Source organism: Geotrypetes seraphini, chromosome 2 (assembly GCF_902459505.1).
Source record: "Geotrypetes seraphini chromosome 2, aGeoSer1.1, whole genome shotgun sequence".
NCBI classification, from domain to species: domain Eukaryota; kingdom Metazoa; phylum Chordata; class Amphibia; order Gymnophiona; family Dermophiidae; genus Geotrypetes; species Geotrypetes seraphini.
The window spans coordinates 54,512,232-54,526,150 of NC_047085.1; the positions used below are offsets into that span (position 1 = coordinate 54,512,232).

Here is a 13,919-nt window from a genome sequence, read left to right on the forward strand (position 1 = left end):
AATCTTTAGCATGCCCTAAATCAGTTAGCACACCTTAATAAAAGGACCCCTTAACCAGATATTTGGGCTATCTGAAAATTGTTTACCTTATCTATAGGTTAATATGCACATGGGATTACCACCATGCTTACCTTGCCTGTAGAAAAAGAAGTGGAGAAGCAATAAAGCATGTAATAATGTATTTTCAAACTGTGCACATTATTTTCATGAAAAAATATTCATAGGGAAAAGTACATATGTTTGTGGGTACTCTTTCCATGGACAGTTTTCAAGGGAAGAGTTTGTGCTTACAAAGTCAGTGGGAAAGAGTACTCAAGGACTTGGCACAAGCTCTCATAGTTATGATAATAATAAAAATAATAACTTTATTCTTGTATACCGCCATACCCAGGGAGTTTTAGGCGGTTCACATCAATTAAACAAAGTTTAATAAGAAATTACAATAAACTAGAATTACAAGTAATGTAGATATTCAGGTGAGTACCGTACTCTGCCCCATAACGTCCCCCGGAATTGCACTCCAGGTGTCCACTTTACACAACGTGTGGTGGACACCTGGAATGCAACCCCAGAGGATGCCATAGGGCAGAGCACGGCACTGGGGTTTAAGAAAGGATTGGACAAATTCCTGCTGGAAAAGGGGATAGAGGGGTATAGATAGAAATTTACTGCACAGGTCCTGGACCTGTTAGGCCGCCGCGTGAGCGGACTGCTGGGCACGATGAACCTCAGGTCTGATCCAGCGGAGGCATTTCTTATGTTCTTATGTTCTTAGGTGAGCATGAGGAGGGGAGTTTTCACAACAGATAAACAAAATTTAACAAGAACTTACAAATTTAACAAGAACTTACATAATTACAAGCAATGAGGTGGTTAAGGTGAGCACGAGATGGGGGCGGGGATTGTACAGGTCATTGGAGGTAGTGAGATGGGGGGAATCAAAAAAGCTATTTTGTAATTCATACTGTATTCAAGAAACCATAATCTTTCTATTTCTTTTATTTTTATTTCATTCTGTTAGCCATTAGCTGTGGTCATCCTGGTAGTCCAATATATGGAAGAACAAGTGGAAGTGGTTTCAACTTCAATGATGTTGTGATATTCTCATGTAACATTGGATATATCATGAAAGGGCCAACACGAGCACAGTGCCAAGCCAATAGGCAATGGAGTCACCCTCCTCCAATATGTAAAGGTCAGTGTTCAAAACTTGTAATTCTGAGGGTTTTCTAGAAATATATTTAAGAAAACCCAGTATGTAATCGAAGGATTTTATTGTATTAATGGCAAAGTATGTTATCATTGAAGCTAGATAACGTATTACAATTTATTGTTCATGCTGCTTTCATGTTTACACATCTCCCTCATTATTCACAGGGGATAAGGGCAGAGCCGGACTGTGAATAGGGAAATACCGTGAATATCCGGCTCTGACCCATCCCCACCTCCCTCCTGCCTTCCCCCGGCATCCTGGCCTTACCTGGTAGTCTAGCGGGCTTTCGGGGCAGGAGCGATCTTCCTACGCTCCTGCCCCGTGCAGATCGCCAAATGTACAAAATATAAGGAGTGGAAATGTCCAGATAAGACTGGTGAACACAAACTTATATGAAAATGTCCTTTTGTTCATCCAATGGTTTAAATGGCTTTATTCATCCAATAACTCAGTGACTCGACATGTACATGTTTTGGCCAAACCGGTCTGCCTCAAGAGTCTAGAGAGTCTTCTCAGTAATACCAGATGATATGCTACAATGCTAGAGTCTTCTCGGTAATATCAGATGATATGCACTGTTGCAAACGATTTTACATTGTAGTATATCATCTGGCATTACCGAGAAGACTCTCTAGACTCCTGAGGCAGGCCGGTTTGGCCAAAACATGTCCATGTCGAGTCATTGAGTTATTGGATAAATAAAGCCATTTAAGCCATTGGATGAATAAAAGGACATTTTCATATAAGTTTATGTTCACCAGTCTTATTTGGACAATTCACTCCTTATATTTTGTACCTAGAATATGGCTTTCAAACGTTTTTTTTACCAGCTCTTATACATGACAGTGGTAGAAACTGGAAATTTATATGTGGAAAAGAACAAGTGATTCTTCTTTTTTCTGTATTTATAGATTCTTGAAACCAATGTTCCTGCTCTGCATGTCAGCAAATAAAGTATTTGCCAGTGTGTATGTATATATTACACCTATACTTTTAAATTGCAATGAATTCACTTGAAGAAAGTGACCTCATCTGAATACCTTCCACTTTAATATGGCGCAGAGGTTACAGCCAAAGCTTCAATCTCAGCACCCTGAGGTTGTGGGTTCAAATCCCACACTGCTGCTTGTGACCCTGGGCAAGTCACTTAATCCCCCATTGCCCTAGGTATATTAGATAGAGTGTGAGCCCACCGGGACAAATAGGGAAAAATACTTAAGTACCTGAATCTAAACCACTTAGGCTATAAGTGGCATATAAATGCTTAAATAAATAAAGTAACCAGAAAATATAAATGTATGGGCTTGTAAGATGGGCGTGTTTTAAATATGGGTAGAGGGTAGGTCTCTGTCTAGGGGTAGGAGGGTTTGTGGTATTTTAGTTAGGAAATTATGAATGTTTGCCTTTGAAAGAATTTAAACTGGTAACAGTTGAGGTTTGGAAGATTAAAAAGGTGCTGTGAGAGGACTTCCAAAGAGGGAAAGATCTTCATTGATAAGATTTTGCTGGAAAATTTATTTTAAATTTGGGGAAAGGTGGGCTTAAAGTTAAATAGATAAGTTCATTACTACTACTAATCATTTCTATAGCGCTACTAGATACGAGCACAGTGCTGTATATCAAAACATAGAAGAGACAGTCCCTGCTGAAAAGACCTTCCAACCTAGTCAAGACAGACAAACTGGACAAGAAGGTGCATCAATACACAGTGCTCAGGTGGGGGAACTAGATTGGGAATGACAAGACAGACACTGGTACTTAGCAGGTAGGGGAATAACAGAGGGAACAACAAGGCAGACATTGGTGCTTAGAAGGTGGGTTGGAGTTTAAAATTGAAAGCATCATCAAAGAAGTGGGCTTTGAGTCTGGACTTGAATACTGCCAGATACAGAACTTGACGTACTGAGGTCAGGCAGTTTGTTCCAGGATACAGTGCAGCAAAATAGAAGGAATGGAGTCTGGAGTTAGCCATAAAGGAGAAGGGTACAGATAAGAAAGACTTATCTGATAAGAGGAATGACCGGGGTGGGGGGGAGGGGAGTGTAGGGAGAGAGGAGAGATACTGAGGAGCTTCAGAGAGAATACACTTGTAGGTCAGTAAAAGAAGTTTGAAATGGATGTGGAAATGGATAGAGAGCCAATGAAGTGATTTGAGGAGAGGGGTAATGAGAGCATAGCGACATTGGCAGTATATGAGTTGTTCAGCAGAGTTCTGAACTGGATTGATTGGAAGAGAGATGGTTTAGCGGAAGGCCACTGAGAAGCAGGTTGCAGTACAGTAGTCTAGGCGAGAACTGATAAGGATTTTGGCAGTGCGCTCAGAAAGAAAGGGTCTGACTTTAGCAATATTATAGAGAAAGAAATAGGTTTGGGCAGTCTATTTGATATGTGAAGAGAAGGAGAGAGATAAGTCAAAGATTACCCCAAGGTTGCAAGTTGATAAGACAGGGAGGATGAGAGTGTTGTTCACAGAAATAGAGAACAAGGGAAGAGGAGAGATGGGTTTAGGTCACTTTATTTTATTTTAAGTGCTCTGCTTACTTAACAAAGGAATTTAAGGGATAGGTTTCCCTAGCAAATAAAGTCTCTATTACAGTTCATAGTCTAGCACAGGGGTAGATAATGAGGGCCACAATTCAGTTTGGTCTTCAGGATTTCCCAAATGAATGCGGTATTGGGGAAATCCTGAAAACCCAACTGGATTCCGGCCCTCGAGGATCGGAGTTGCCCACCCTAGTCCTTACTGTCAGTTTTATTGTGCAGTATTCTTCTCTTCTATATATAAGTTCATGTAAATTTTTTTTTTTTTCCCTTCTCTTCCTATATTTTAAGTTCTTGTAAACCGTGCCGAGCTCCACAACATCCATGGAGATGATGCGGTATATAAACTTAAGGTTTAGTTTAGTTTAGTTTAGTAGACATTCCAGTCGGGTTTTCAGGATTTCCCGAATGAATATGCTTGAGACCTATTTGCATACAATGGAGGCAGTTCATGCAAACAGATCTCATGCATATTTATTGGAGAAAACCCGACTGGATTCTGGCCCTCGAGGACTGGAGTTGCCCACCCTTGGACTAGATTCTAGAAATGATGCCTAAAAAATTGGCACTGAAAAATTGCATTGGGTGCTATTTTAAATGGCGCTCAAAGATAGGTGTTGTTTATAAAATAGCGCTTAACACCGGGAACCATATCTAACTTTAGGCATGACCATTTACACCAGCTGAATAACATGGAATAAATCCTCAGACCTATATTAGGCATGGATCCCCATTATTCTATAATTGCATGCACAAATTGTGGGAATGCCCCTGACCCACACATGACACCTCCATGGCAATGGCCGCTTTTTGAAACCGCACATAAAATTTACGCACAGATCTCGCACATATTGTAAATATATGTGAGTAAATTTTAATTAATTCCAATAAGCATCAATAAGTGCTTGTTAACATCCCAAGTATCAATGCTAATCGGCTCATTATTCAATTAAATTTGTGCACAAATTGGGGGCACACCCAAATTTGCACACACAATTTTTTAGTGCCCTTTATAGAATTAGGTTGTAAGTTTTTACTGCGGGCTTACTCCCTCCCCCCCTTTTACAAAACCATAGCGCTGTTTTTAGCACCGGCCGCGGCAGTAACATCTCCCATGCTCATAGGAATTCTGTTACCGCCACAGCTGGCACTAAAAACCATACTACAGGTTTGTGGTAAAAGAATCCCACAGGGGGGTGGTAAAAGAGTCCCATAGTTATTATTGTAGCCAAAGGATCTTCTACCAAGTACTGCGTCGAGGAATGTGAAGACATGCGCGATCAAGATTTCTGACTCTGTAACTTTCATTATTATTATTTTTTAATACATTTCTCCCTCTGTATTTGCTGTGATAGGGGATTAACAGACCCACAAATGCAGAAAACCTGCGAATAACACGGTGGGAGACCTGGCCTGTTCCTGAAGGAGAGGCAAAACACGGTGAAGAAAGTGCTAGGAATCAGCAATTGTAAACGCTTGGAATCAGCGATTTCTCTATGCAAGCTAATGTAATTTGGGGGGAGGAGCCAGCAAGCTAAAAACCACGAATAATCGAAACCGCAATTGCTGAAACTGCGAATACAGAAGGAGAAATGTATTTATATAATAGTTGTTTTACATAGACACTATGGGGGCTCATAATTGAAAGAGAAAAACGTCCAAAAACCGGCCTAAGTCGGCACTTGGATGAACTTTTCCCAAATACGTCCAAGTGCCGATAATAAAAACGGGTTTTGGACGTACAGTGGTACCTTGGATTACGAGCATAAGCCGTTCCAGGAGCATGCTTGTAATCCAAAATGCTCGTTTATCAAAGCGAGTTTCCCCATAGGAAATAATGGAAACTCGCTTTGATACGTTCCCCCCCACCCCACCCCCAGGCCAGGGCGCTGCTCCCCCCCGCTCGCAAAGTTCCCCCCCCCCGTGTGATCAGGCACCCCCCGTGAGAACAGGCACCCCCCGCCTGACCAACTTTAACTCACCCCCCTCCGTCTGGCACCGGCACGAGAACTACTCCCCCCCGCTCGCAAAGGCCTCCCCCCCCCGCTCGAATCGGGACCCCCCCGCAAGAACAGGAACCCCCAGCCCGACCAACTTTAACTCACCCCCCCCCTTTGGCACCGGCACGCAGCCCACAAGTGCCGGTGACGGTGCCGCTTGAAGATCTTCTTCCCAGTCTCTTCTGCTGGCTTTGAGCATGCATCTGCGCATGCTCAAGCCCTTCTAATTCTCCTTCTCGCCGAGATTCTCTTAAGCCTCTGTAATCACTGCCTTGATACTTAAACATGTGCACTTCCCTATACACCCCTAAAACCCTTTTTTACTGCCATATAAGTGGCTCCTGCAGCCATAAGGGCTATTGGGATGGTAGATAAGTGGGTCTAGAGCATGGATCTCAAAGTCCCTCCTTGAGGGCCGCAATCCAGTCGGGTTTTCAGGATTTCCCCAACGAATATGCATTGAAAGCAGTGCATGCACATAGATCTCATGCATATTCATTGGGGAAATCCTGAAAACCCGACTAGATTGCGGCCCTCAAGGAGGGACTTTGAGACCCTGGTCTAGGGGATTCTGGAGGTGGTTTGGGGGTCTCACCATGACCTATAAAGGAGCTGTAGTGAGGAGAAGACATGGCACCCTTTTTGTGAAGTTCACAGCAGTGCCCTGTAAGGTACCCCACTATTTAGGTGGCATGTCTGGGTGTTCGGTCCATCACTTTGCAGACCCCTCCCACGTCCAACAGGGCTTGTTCTAGGCATTTTTGACTTAGACGAAAAGTTGAACGTAAATGTAGTATAAAGATGGACGATTTAGTGACTTGGACGATCAGATCGGCAGCACGTATAAGACAATTTTCAAAACGAAAAAAAATGATGGACGTATTTTTTGAAAATGTGTCCTAGGCTGGTTTTTACTTTGGACAATTTTTGACTTAGACGAAAATGGACTTAGACATTCCTTTTGATTATGCCCCTCCACAGCTCAGTGAAATGCACTTCCACTTTAATGTATTTTGTACCATATTTTTAAATAGGATATGAAAAAATATGCAAGGGTATGAAGACTTTTACAAGGGACTAGAACAGTAACTATGCAAACATAAAAATGATGTAAAAACTATATTAATTTCTACCAGAATTCTTACTGGGTAAAATAATCAGTGTTCTTATGCTCAGTAAAGAGTTTGGCATAATAAAATGCTGCTTGTTCTTTCCTTTAATTGGATCAGTAATCAGCAATGATGTCTTGAAATGTTAAATCTTGATAAATGCATTTCTGTGCATAGAAAATTGATACTGAAGTATGTTAAGACATTCAAACATGTACCGTTTGTCAGAGAGCAAACCTTGTGTAAAATAAGACTTGCTGAAGCAAAGTAGCAGGAAGGAAGATTTATAAATGTGTATGTTGATTACGAAAAACAATTTCTTTAGAAACATGTGCTCTGAACTTCAGTTTCAAGTTTTGCCATTTTCTACTTAGTGGTCAACTGCACAGATCCTGGAATCCCTGAAAATTCTATACGTGAAAGCAAAATCGAACATGGAAACTTCACCTACGGCACAGTGGTTTTCTATGACTGCAATCCTGGATATTATTTATTTGGATCTTCGGTATTAGTATGTCAACCAAATGGTCACTGGGATAAACCTTTGCCAGAATGTATTAGTAAGTAAAATATAGTTTTGTTTTCTTTCAAAGTGGCTCCTTGCTACAAGTGTAGGAATTCAATGAGCATCAGAGCTCTAATTGCCACACAATTAAGCCAGATACTTAGCTGAAGCCCGTTGCAGTGCACTCCCATAGAACCCTGCAAGCAAGCTTGCTTCTCCTGGGTAGATTCCACCATTCAGAGCACAAACGCTCTTGTAAGATTTCCTCCAGTCTAGTCTGGTAAGTATAGTTCCGCAAGTTAAATCTTGCTACTTTACCCCCTATACTTACCAGACTAGGTTGGAGGAAATGTTACAAGAGTGTTTGTGCTCTGAATGGTGGAATCTACCCGGGAAAAGCAAGCTTGCCTGCAGAGCTCTATGGGAGTGCACTCCAATGGGCTTCAGCTAAGTACTTGGCTTAACTGTGTGGATTTTTGTTAGTTTTTTTGTGTATATGTATTGTGTTTTTTGTGTGACCATGTTCTTCCACAATGTTCTGTGTTAAGGTTCAGAGTGTAGTTTTGCTCTGCAACCAAGATCAACGCAGGTTTTTCTCAAGTTTGAGTTTTTTTTACTGCTGTGGTTCTCTGCTGCAAGAGGAGCCTGTGATTAACTTGTTATAGCCTATGTAGCCGTGGTGGCTGAATGAGGCTTGGTGAGTGTTTGGATTACTTCACCTTGGTTTCTGAGGCTCATTTTTAGTAATATCTAAGGTTGTGGCTTGTGCCTTTCTCAGCACCATGTGGGAAGTTTGTCAAGATTTAAAATGATTTTTGAAGTTGTATTTGACAAATTTACTTTTATAAAAAATTTTTTGACAATAATTAGGTCACATGTGTGGGAATACTCAATACATTACTCAAGAAAATAATAACAGTAAATGGAGAATAAGGCCCTGATTCTATAAAAGATGGTTAAAGATTAAGAAAAAAGTGAGCATTACAGGATAATCTCAATCATGGACACTCTTTCTCACAAAAATTTACAATTTTTAAAAAAAAAGAAGTGATAGAGATAAAGACTTGACAAAAATAAATGTTAAAGCTAAAAAAATTCCACGTAAGAAAAATCTTACACAGTGATCCTAGTAAAGATAGACAACCTCCACAAAAAAATTATAATATTCAGAATCAGACAATATCATTCAATCTATCAAAAATTGCATAAATATATAACAGTCTATATAATATTAGTTGAAAATCAGGTTGCACTTTTCTCATATTTGCACTTATCCTTATATGCCTGCTGTGCTGCACATCTCTGTAACAAGGCTGTTGAAATATATTTCATTATTACTTGTTTCATAGTACTTTACACATAAAACAACAAGAGCCCCTCCTTTCACCAATAGCTGTATCAGAGGGACAAATCTAGCTATAGTAGATGTGGAGGGGCTTTTTCAATATGACATCTAATCCAAATTTGGACATTTTTGGTAAACATGACCATTTTCAAAACATCTATCTTTTTGTTTTGAAAATGGCCATTTCTTAGATGTGTTTGCGCACAATGGAGCAAATTCTCAAAACGGGCAGAGATGAGAAGACACAGACGGCAACCTGTGAGACACCACTGAGTCTCCAACGGATGCCAAACAGCCTGCACTTGAACCCTCGTTTGGCAAAAGGAGAAAGATGGGGATTGCCCCGAACTCCTGTGTAGAATATGCAGGCTGGCTGACAGGTACCACCAGGGATTGGCCTGTCAGTTGCAGACTGAAGTCTGTGTAATCTTATTGCAGGCAGAGCTGAATAATCGCTCTGAGTACCAGAAACCCTGAAAAAAGGATGGAAAATACACCAAATGAAATAATAAAATGTAGAGAGCAGAACAAACATACTCCTGCTGGTAAAAACTGTAGGTGGAGCTAAGGAACCCAGTGAAGTATTGCAGAGGCACAACCCCCCCCCCCCTAAAAAAAAAACAACAAAAACAAAACAACAACACCCCAATCCGGAGTGGATTCCTTCTGCAGATGGCATGCACCCTTGGGGACACTACCATTACCATGTCTAGAATGTCTGACCTATTGCACTGGAAAATGTTAAAAAATGGATTCTTCACTTAGATGGTCCAAAACTTACAATATATTATTACTCAAAGGTGTCCAATAAACATTAATAATTCAAAACCTTCTCCGAGCTGATGATAGAATGTTCATCTTATCAAAATACAAAAGGCTTTGAAATTTGTAAAGAAAATCCAAAGATTTTTTTTAAATCTTACTAAAAGGCTTCAGTTACACCTCCTCTGCCGCTCACAGTATATTTTGTCTAGCGGGGACTTATGTGTAAAAGTTCTTCACTGGCCTTAGATTTATTTCCACTTATATATTTTAATAATATTTCTTAAAGTATACAATTTTTTAAATAATGAATATGTACTTATCTCAAAATCTTCTTCATTTTATTTTATGACCTTGGAGAATTTGGATCTGACATGTTTCACAAATATGCTTTTTCAAGGTTCCCCCTACAAACAATTAAATATTCATCACTGCAAAGTACAATCTCATTTGAGGTGAATAAACTTCTACCCTATGATGAATCCTTAGAACTTATTTAAGCTGAATATATTAGGTAAAACATTGTTACCTACCAGTGCCACTAACGTCATCCGACTCTCCCTCAGTGCACTTCTACCTCCATATCCACGGTGGTTAGGGGCAGAGCCGGCCCGCGAATATTAAAAAAATGCAAATAATATTTGGGCCGGTTCTGCCCTTAACCCCCGCTTCCCCCCGGCTATTTTAAGCCCTGTAAGCCCCCACTGAAGCCTTACCTGGTGGTCTAGCGGGTTGTCAGGAAGGAGCGATCTTCCCACGTTCCTGCCCCGTGCAGATCGCTCACAGGAAATGGCTGCCTTGAGCTCCCATAGTCTCTCGAGCCATTTCCTGTGAGTGATCTGCATGGCGCAGGAGCATGGGAAGATCGCTCCTGCCCCGAAAACCTGCTAGACCACCAGGTAAGGCTTAAGGGGGGACTCACAGAGCTTAAATAGCCCGAAAAATGAAAATGATTTTTTTTGGCATAAAATCGCAAACAATCAAAGCAATAGATACGGAAACTGCAAATACGGAGGGGGAAGTGTATTCAAAGTAAAATGGCAGCGATGTTTTTTCAACCCCTTAAGTACACTAATATTTTTAATTGACTGCTGTTGACTTGCAACCCTATTGGGTGGAACTAGATCAATGTGGCCCACTCTACCTCAGGATTCAACCCCCCAGGAATAACTATATCTAGATGATATATCCAGTTTTGTTCTTTAAAGTTCAATGCCCTTTCTACATTACCTCCCGCCCTCCCCTGCTTTAACTGGTAAATGATCCGCCATCTCAATCCCTCTATTGGATGTTTCTTTTGGACCTAGTGCTGGACCTTGGGAGCTTGTAAATTTTGATTTATTATTCGAGATTTATGCTCATTTAATCTGGTCTATTAGTACGGCCAATGTACACCAAGTTACAGGGACAAACTATTGCGTAGGCAACAAAAGTGCTGTTACAGTTAGTATTTTCTCTTGATTTTACCACTATCTCTTTACCAGGCACAACCCACTCTTTTCCTACAAGTGTTTTACTACACCATTGGCATCTCCCACAACAGTTATGTTTCCCCTCAAACCCCTTCCTCAATACATCAAATTTTTGAAAACTTACCCCCTCTTGTACTAAGGTGTGCTGTGCTTTTTAGCGCGTGATAAATATTAGCGGTTAGCGCATGCGCTGATTTAGCATGCACTAAGGGCCTGATTCTCTAAAAGTGCGTCCTGATTTTAGGCAGCTGTAGGCGTCCTACAGCTGTCTAATCAGCCAATCGGGATGCACGTTTTTTTTTTTTAAATGCTCCCCAGGCAGGCCTGAAGGCGCTTCTGGGAGCCTAGGGAGACCCGCAAGATGCCTAAGCTCGTCTAAGGGCCTTAGGCTGAACCTAGGCGGCCCTACGCATCTCCCTAGTAGATGAGAAGCTTAAAAATGTAGGCCAGCAAAATGCTGGTCTACATTGTAAGTAGACGCGGCCGCTATACTTATCGCGGCAAGGGATCTCTCTGCCGCTATAAGTATAGCGGACCGTGGCCCCCTGACCGATCGCTGGCAGTTGGGTGCCCAAACCTCCTGCCCGAAGACGCACCACCCTCTCCGACACTACCGACTGCCCCCCGACACTACCGACCGCCCCCCCCACCCCCGACATTACCGATCGCTGGCAGGAGGGTGCCCAATCCCTCCTGCCTGAAGACGCACCCTCCCGACACTACCGACCGCCCCCCCGACATTACCGATCTCCCCCCTCCCCCGACAATATCGGTCGCTGGCAGGAGGGTGCCCAATCCCTCCTACCCGAAGACGCACCCCCCCACGGCGCTAACAACCCCCACTCCACCAAACCTGTTCTTACAGATGGATCTTGCACGTCGAGCAAGCAGGCACGCCTCGTCGAAATGAGTCGGGCCCGCCCCTTCCCGGCCCATCCCGCCGAAGCCTAAGGCCTGATTGGCCCAGGCTCTAGATGTGGGGGTTGTTAGCGCCGGGGGGGATGCATCTTCAGGCAGGAGGGATTGGGCACCCTCCTGCCAGCGACCGATATTGTCGGGGGGGGAGATCGGTAATGTCGGGGGGGGCGGTCGGTAGTGTCGGGAGGGTGCGTCTTCGGGCAGGAGGGATTGAGCATCCTCCTGCCAGCGATTGGTAATGTCGGGGGTGGGGGAGGCGGTCGATAGTGTTGGGGGGGGCGGTCGGTAGTGTCGGGGAGGAGGGTGCGTCTTTGGGCAGGAGGTTTGGGCACCCTCCTGCCAGCGATCGGTCAGGGGGCCACGGCCCACTATACTTATAGCGGCAGAGAGATCCCTTGCCGCAATAAGTGTAGCGGGCCGTGTCTAGTTTAGGCCGATTCTGAATAGGACGCCTCTCCCCGGCGTTCTATACAGAATCAGGGCCTAGGTGTCTTGCGGGCCTCGCCTTCAATATAGGCGGCCTGCCTGGGGAGCATTTAAAAAAAAAAAAAACGTGCATCCCGATTGGCTGATTAGACAGCTGTAGAACGTCTACAGCTGCCTAAAATCGGGACGCACTTTTAGAGAATCAGGCCTTAAATGCGTGCTAAAACCTTAGTAAAAGAGGGCTTTAGTTTTTGACCTATAGTAGTCTCCCTACTAAATGTACCTTTGTTCTGACTAAAGAGGCGCCTAAAGACACATAAGGTCACTGCAGGCAATTTGGACATTTTGGCAAGAAAATCATCCATCTGCCCTTTTATGCCACTTTTTGGATGCTTTTCTCTTTTTAAAAATGTGCCTCTTGGTCAGATAAAAAACTGGCTCTTCCCACAAGCCTATACTACTCATTCTGGACCAGGACTAGCTTGCCACACATACTAAATCTGTCCCTTATCCCTTGTTTATCTGTATAAGCAACTTGCTTTGAGTTTAGTCTCCCATTGGTTTATCCCAAAGTACTCTGCACCACTCCTCAGCTATAGGAAAAGCTGTATTATTGGAAATCATGATCTATGTTATTTGAATGCTCGGATTTGTGCTTATTAGATGCTTCATAAGTATAATGCTTCGTCCTTTAAGTATATATTATATCTTTTATTTGAATTTTAGTGCTGTTAATAAATGTATTATTGAAATTGTTTCATGGTAGTCCTATTATTAAGTTTTAATTTAATGATTTTAACTCTACCTCTTTCATTGTATTCATGGTCTTTTTACTACTGTTATGCTGTTAACAAAATTGTTAGTTTTATGTTGAATTATACCTGCTGTACACTGCTTTGGGTGAATCTCTTCATAAAGGTGGTTAATAAAGCTCAATAAATAAATAAAGTTATTTGTAAATAATTTGTGGGCATCCTTCCCAACCTGACCCACTTTCTTTGACTCTGACGTCATCTGGCTACCCTTTTTCCACTGCTGTTCAGTACTAGTTACTAGTGCTGCCCGATTCAAGAAAAAAAAATTTAGATTTGATTCAGCCTATTGAATCAATTTTTCGATTTGATTTTCCTGCCCAAGTGGGTGTTTTTTTCAAACATCCTGGTGGGTTTATTTTATAGTCTCTTCACTCCTTTTATAGCTTCTTCACCCCCCTTTGCCTTCTCCTAACCACACTGGCGCTGTGGTGTAAACAAAATAAACAAAAAAGACTTTTCCTCTCTCTGTTAAATCCTAGCTCAAGTTTACATTCTAACACCAGCACTGGCAGGATACACATTTCAAATCTGACATATTATATTATATTATAATCACAAAATAGAAAATAAATTTTTTTTTTCTACCTTTTATTGTCTGGTCATTCAAATCTTGTTGGTCCCAGGCTCTGATTGTCTTCTGATAACTTGCTTGCCAGGGTCTCCTTCTTTTCTTCTTTCTCCGTGCTAACCATCCATCTTCTATCTCTGTCCTCCCCTTCCATTTCCCTTCCCTCCCCCGGAGGTCTGGCATCTTTCTTTTTTTTTGTCTCCATCCACAGATCCACCTTTTCTCAACTCCCGTTTCATCCAGCA

The 13,919-nt window shown here is 42.2% G+C and overlaps 1 protein-coding gene across 1 annotated transcript in view; it reads left to right on the forward strand.

Moving 5' to 3' along the window:
• Positions 1 to 13,919, forward strand: part of CSMD3 (CUB and Sushi multiple domains 3) — a 1,852,015-nt gene that overhangs the window by 1,701,914 nt on the left and 136,182 nt on the right. Inside the window, exons 55-56 of the mRNA XM_033933128.1 lie at positions 1,022 to 1,195; positions 7,238 to 7,423. Coding sequence (XP_033789019.1) covers positions 1,022 to 1,195; positions 7,238 to 7,423 — 360 coding nt within the window. The remainder of the gene's footprint in view (positions 1 to 1,021; positions 1,196 to 7,237; positions 7,424 to 13,919) is intronic.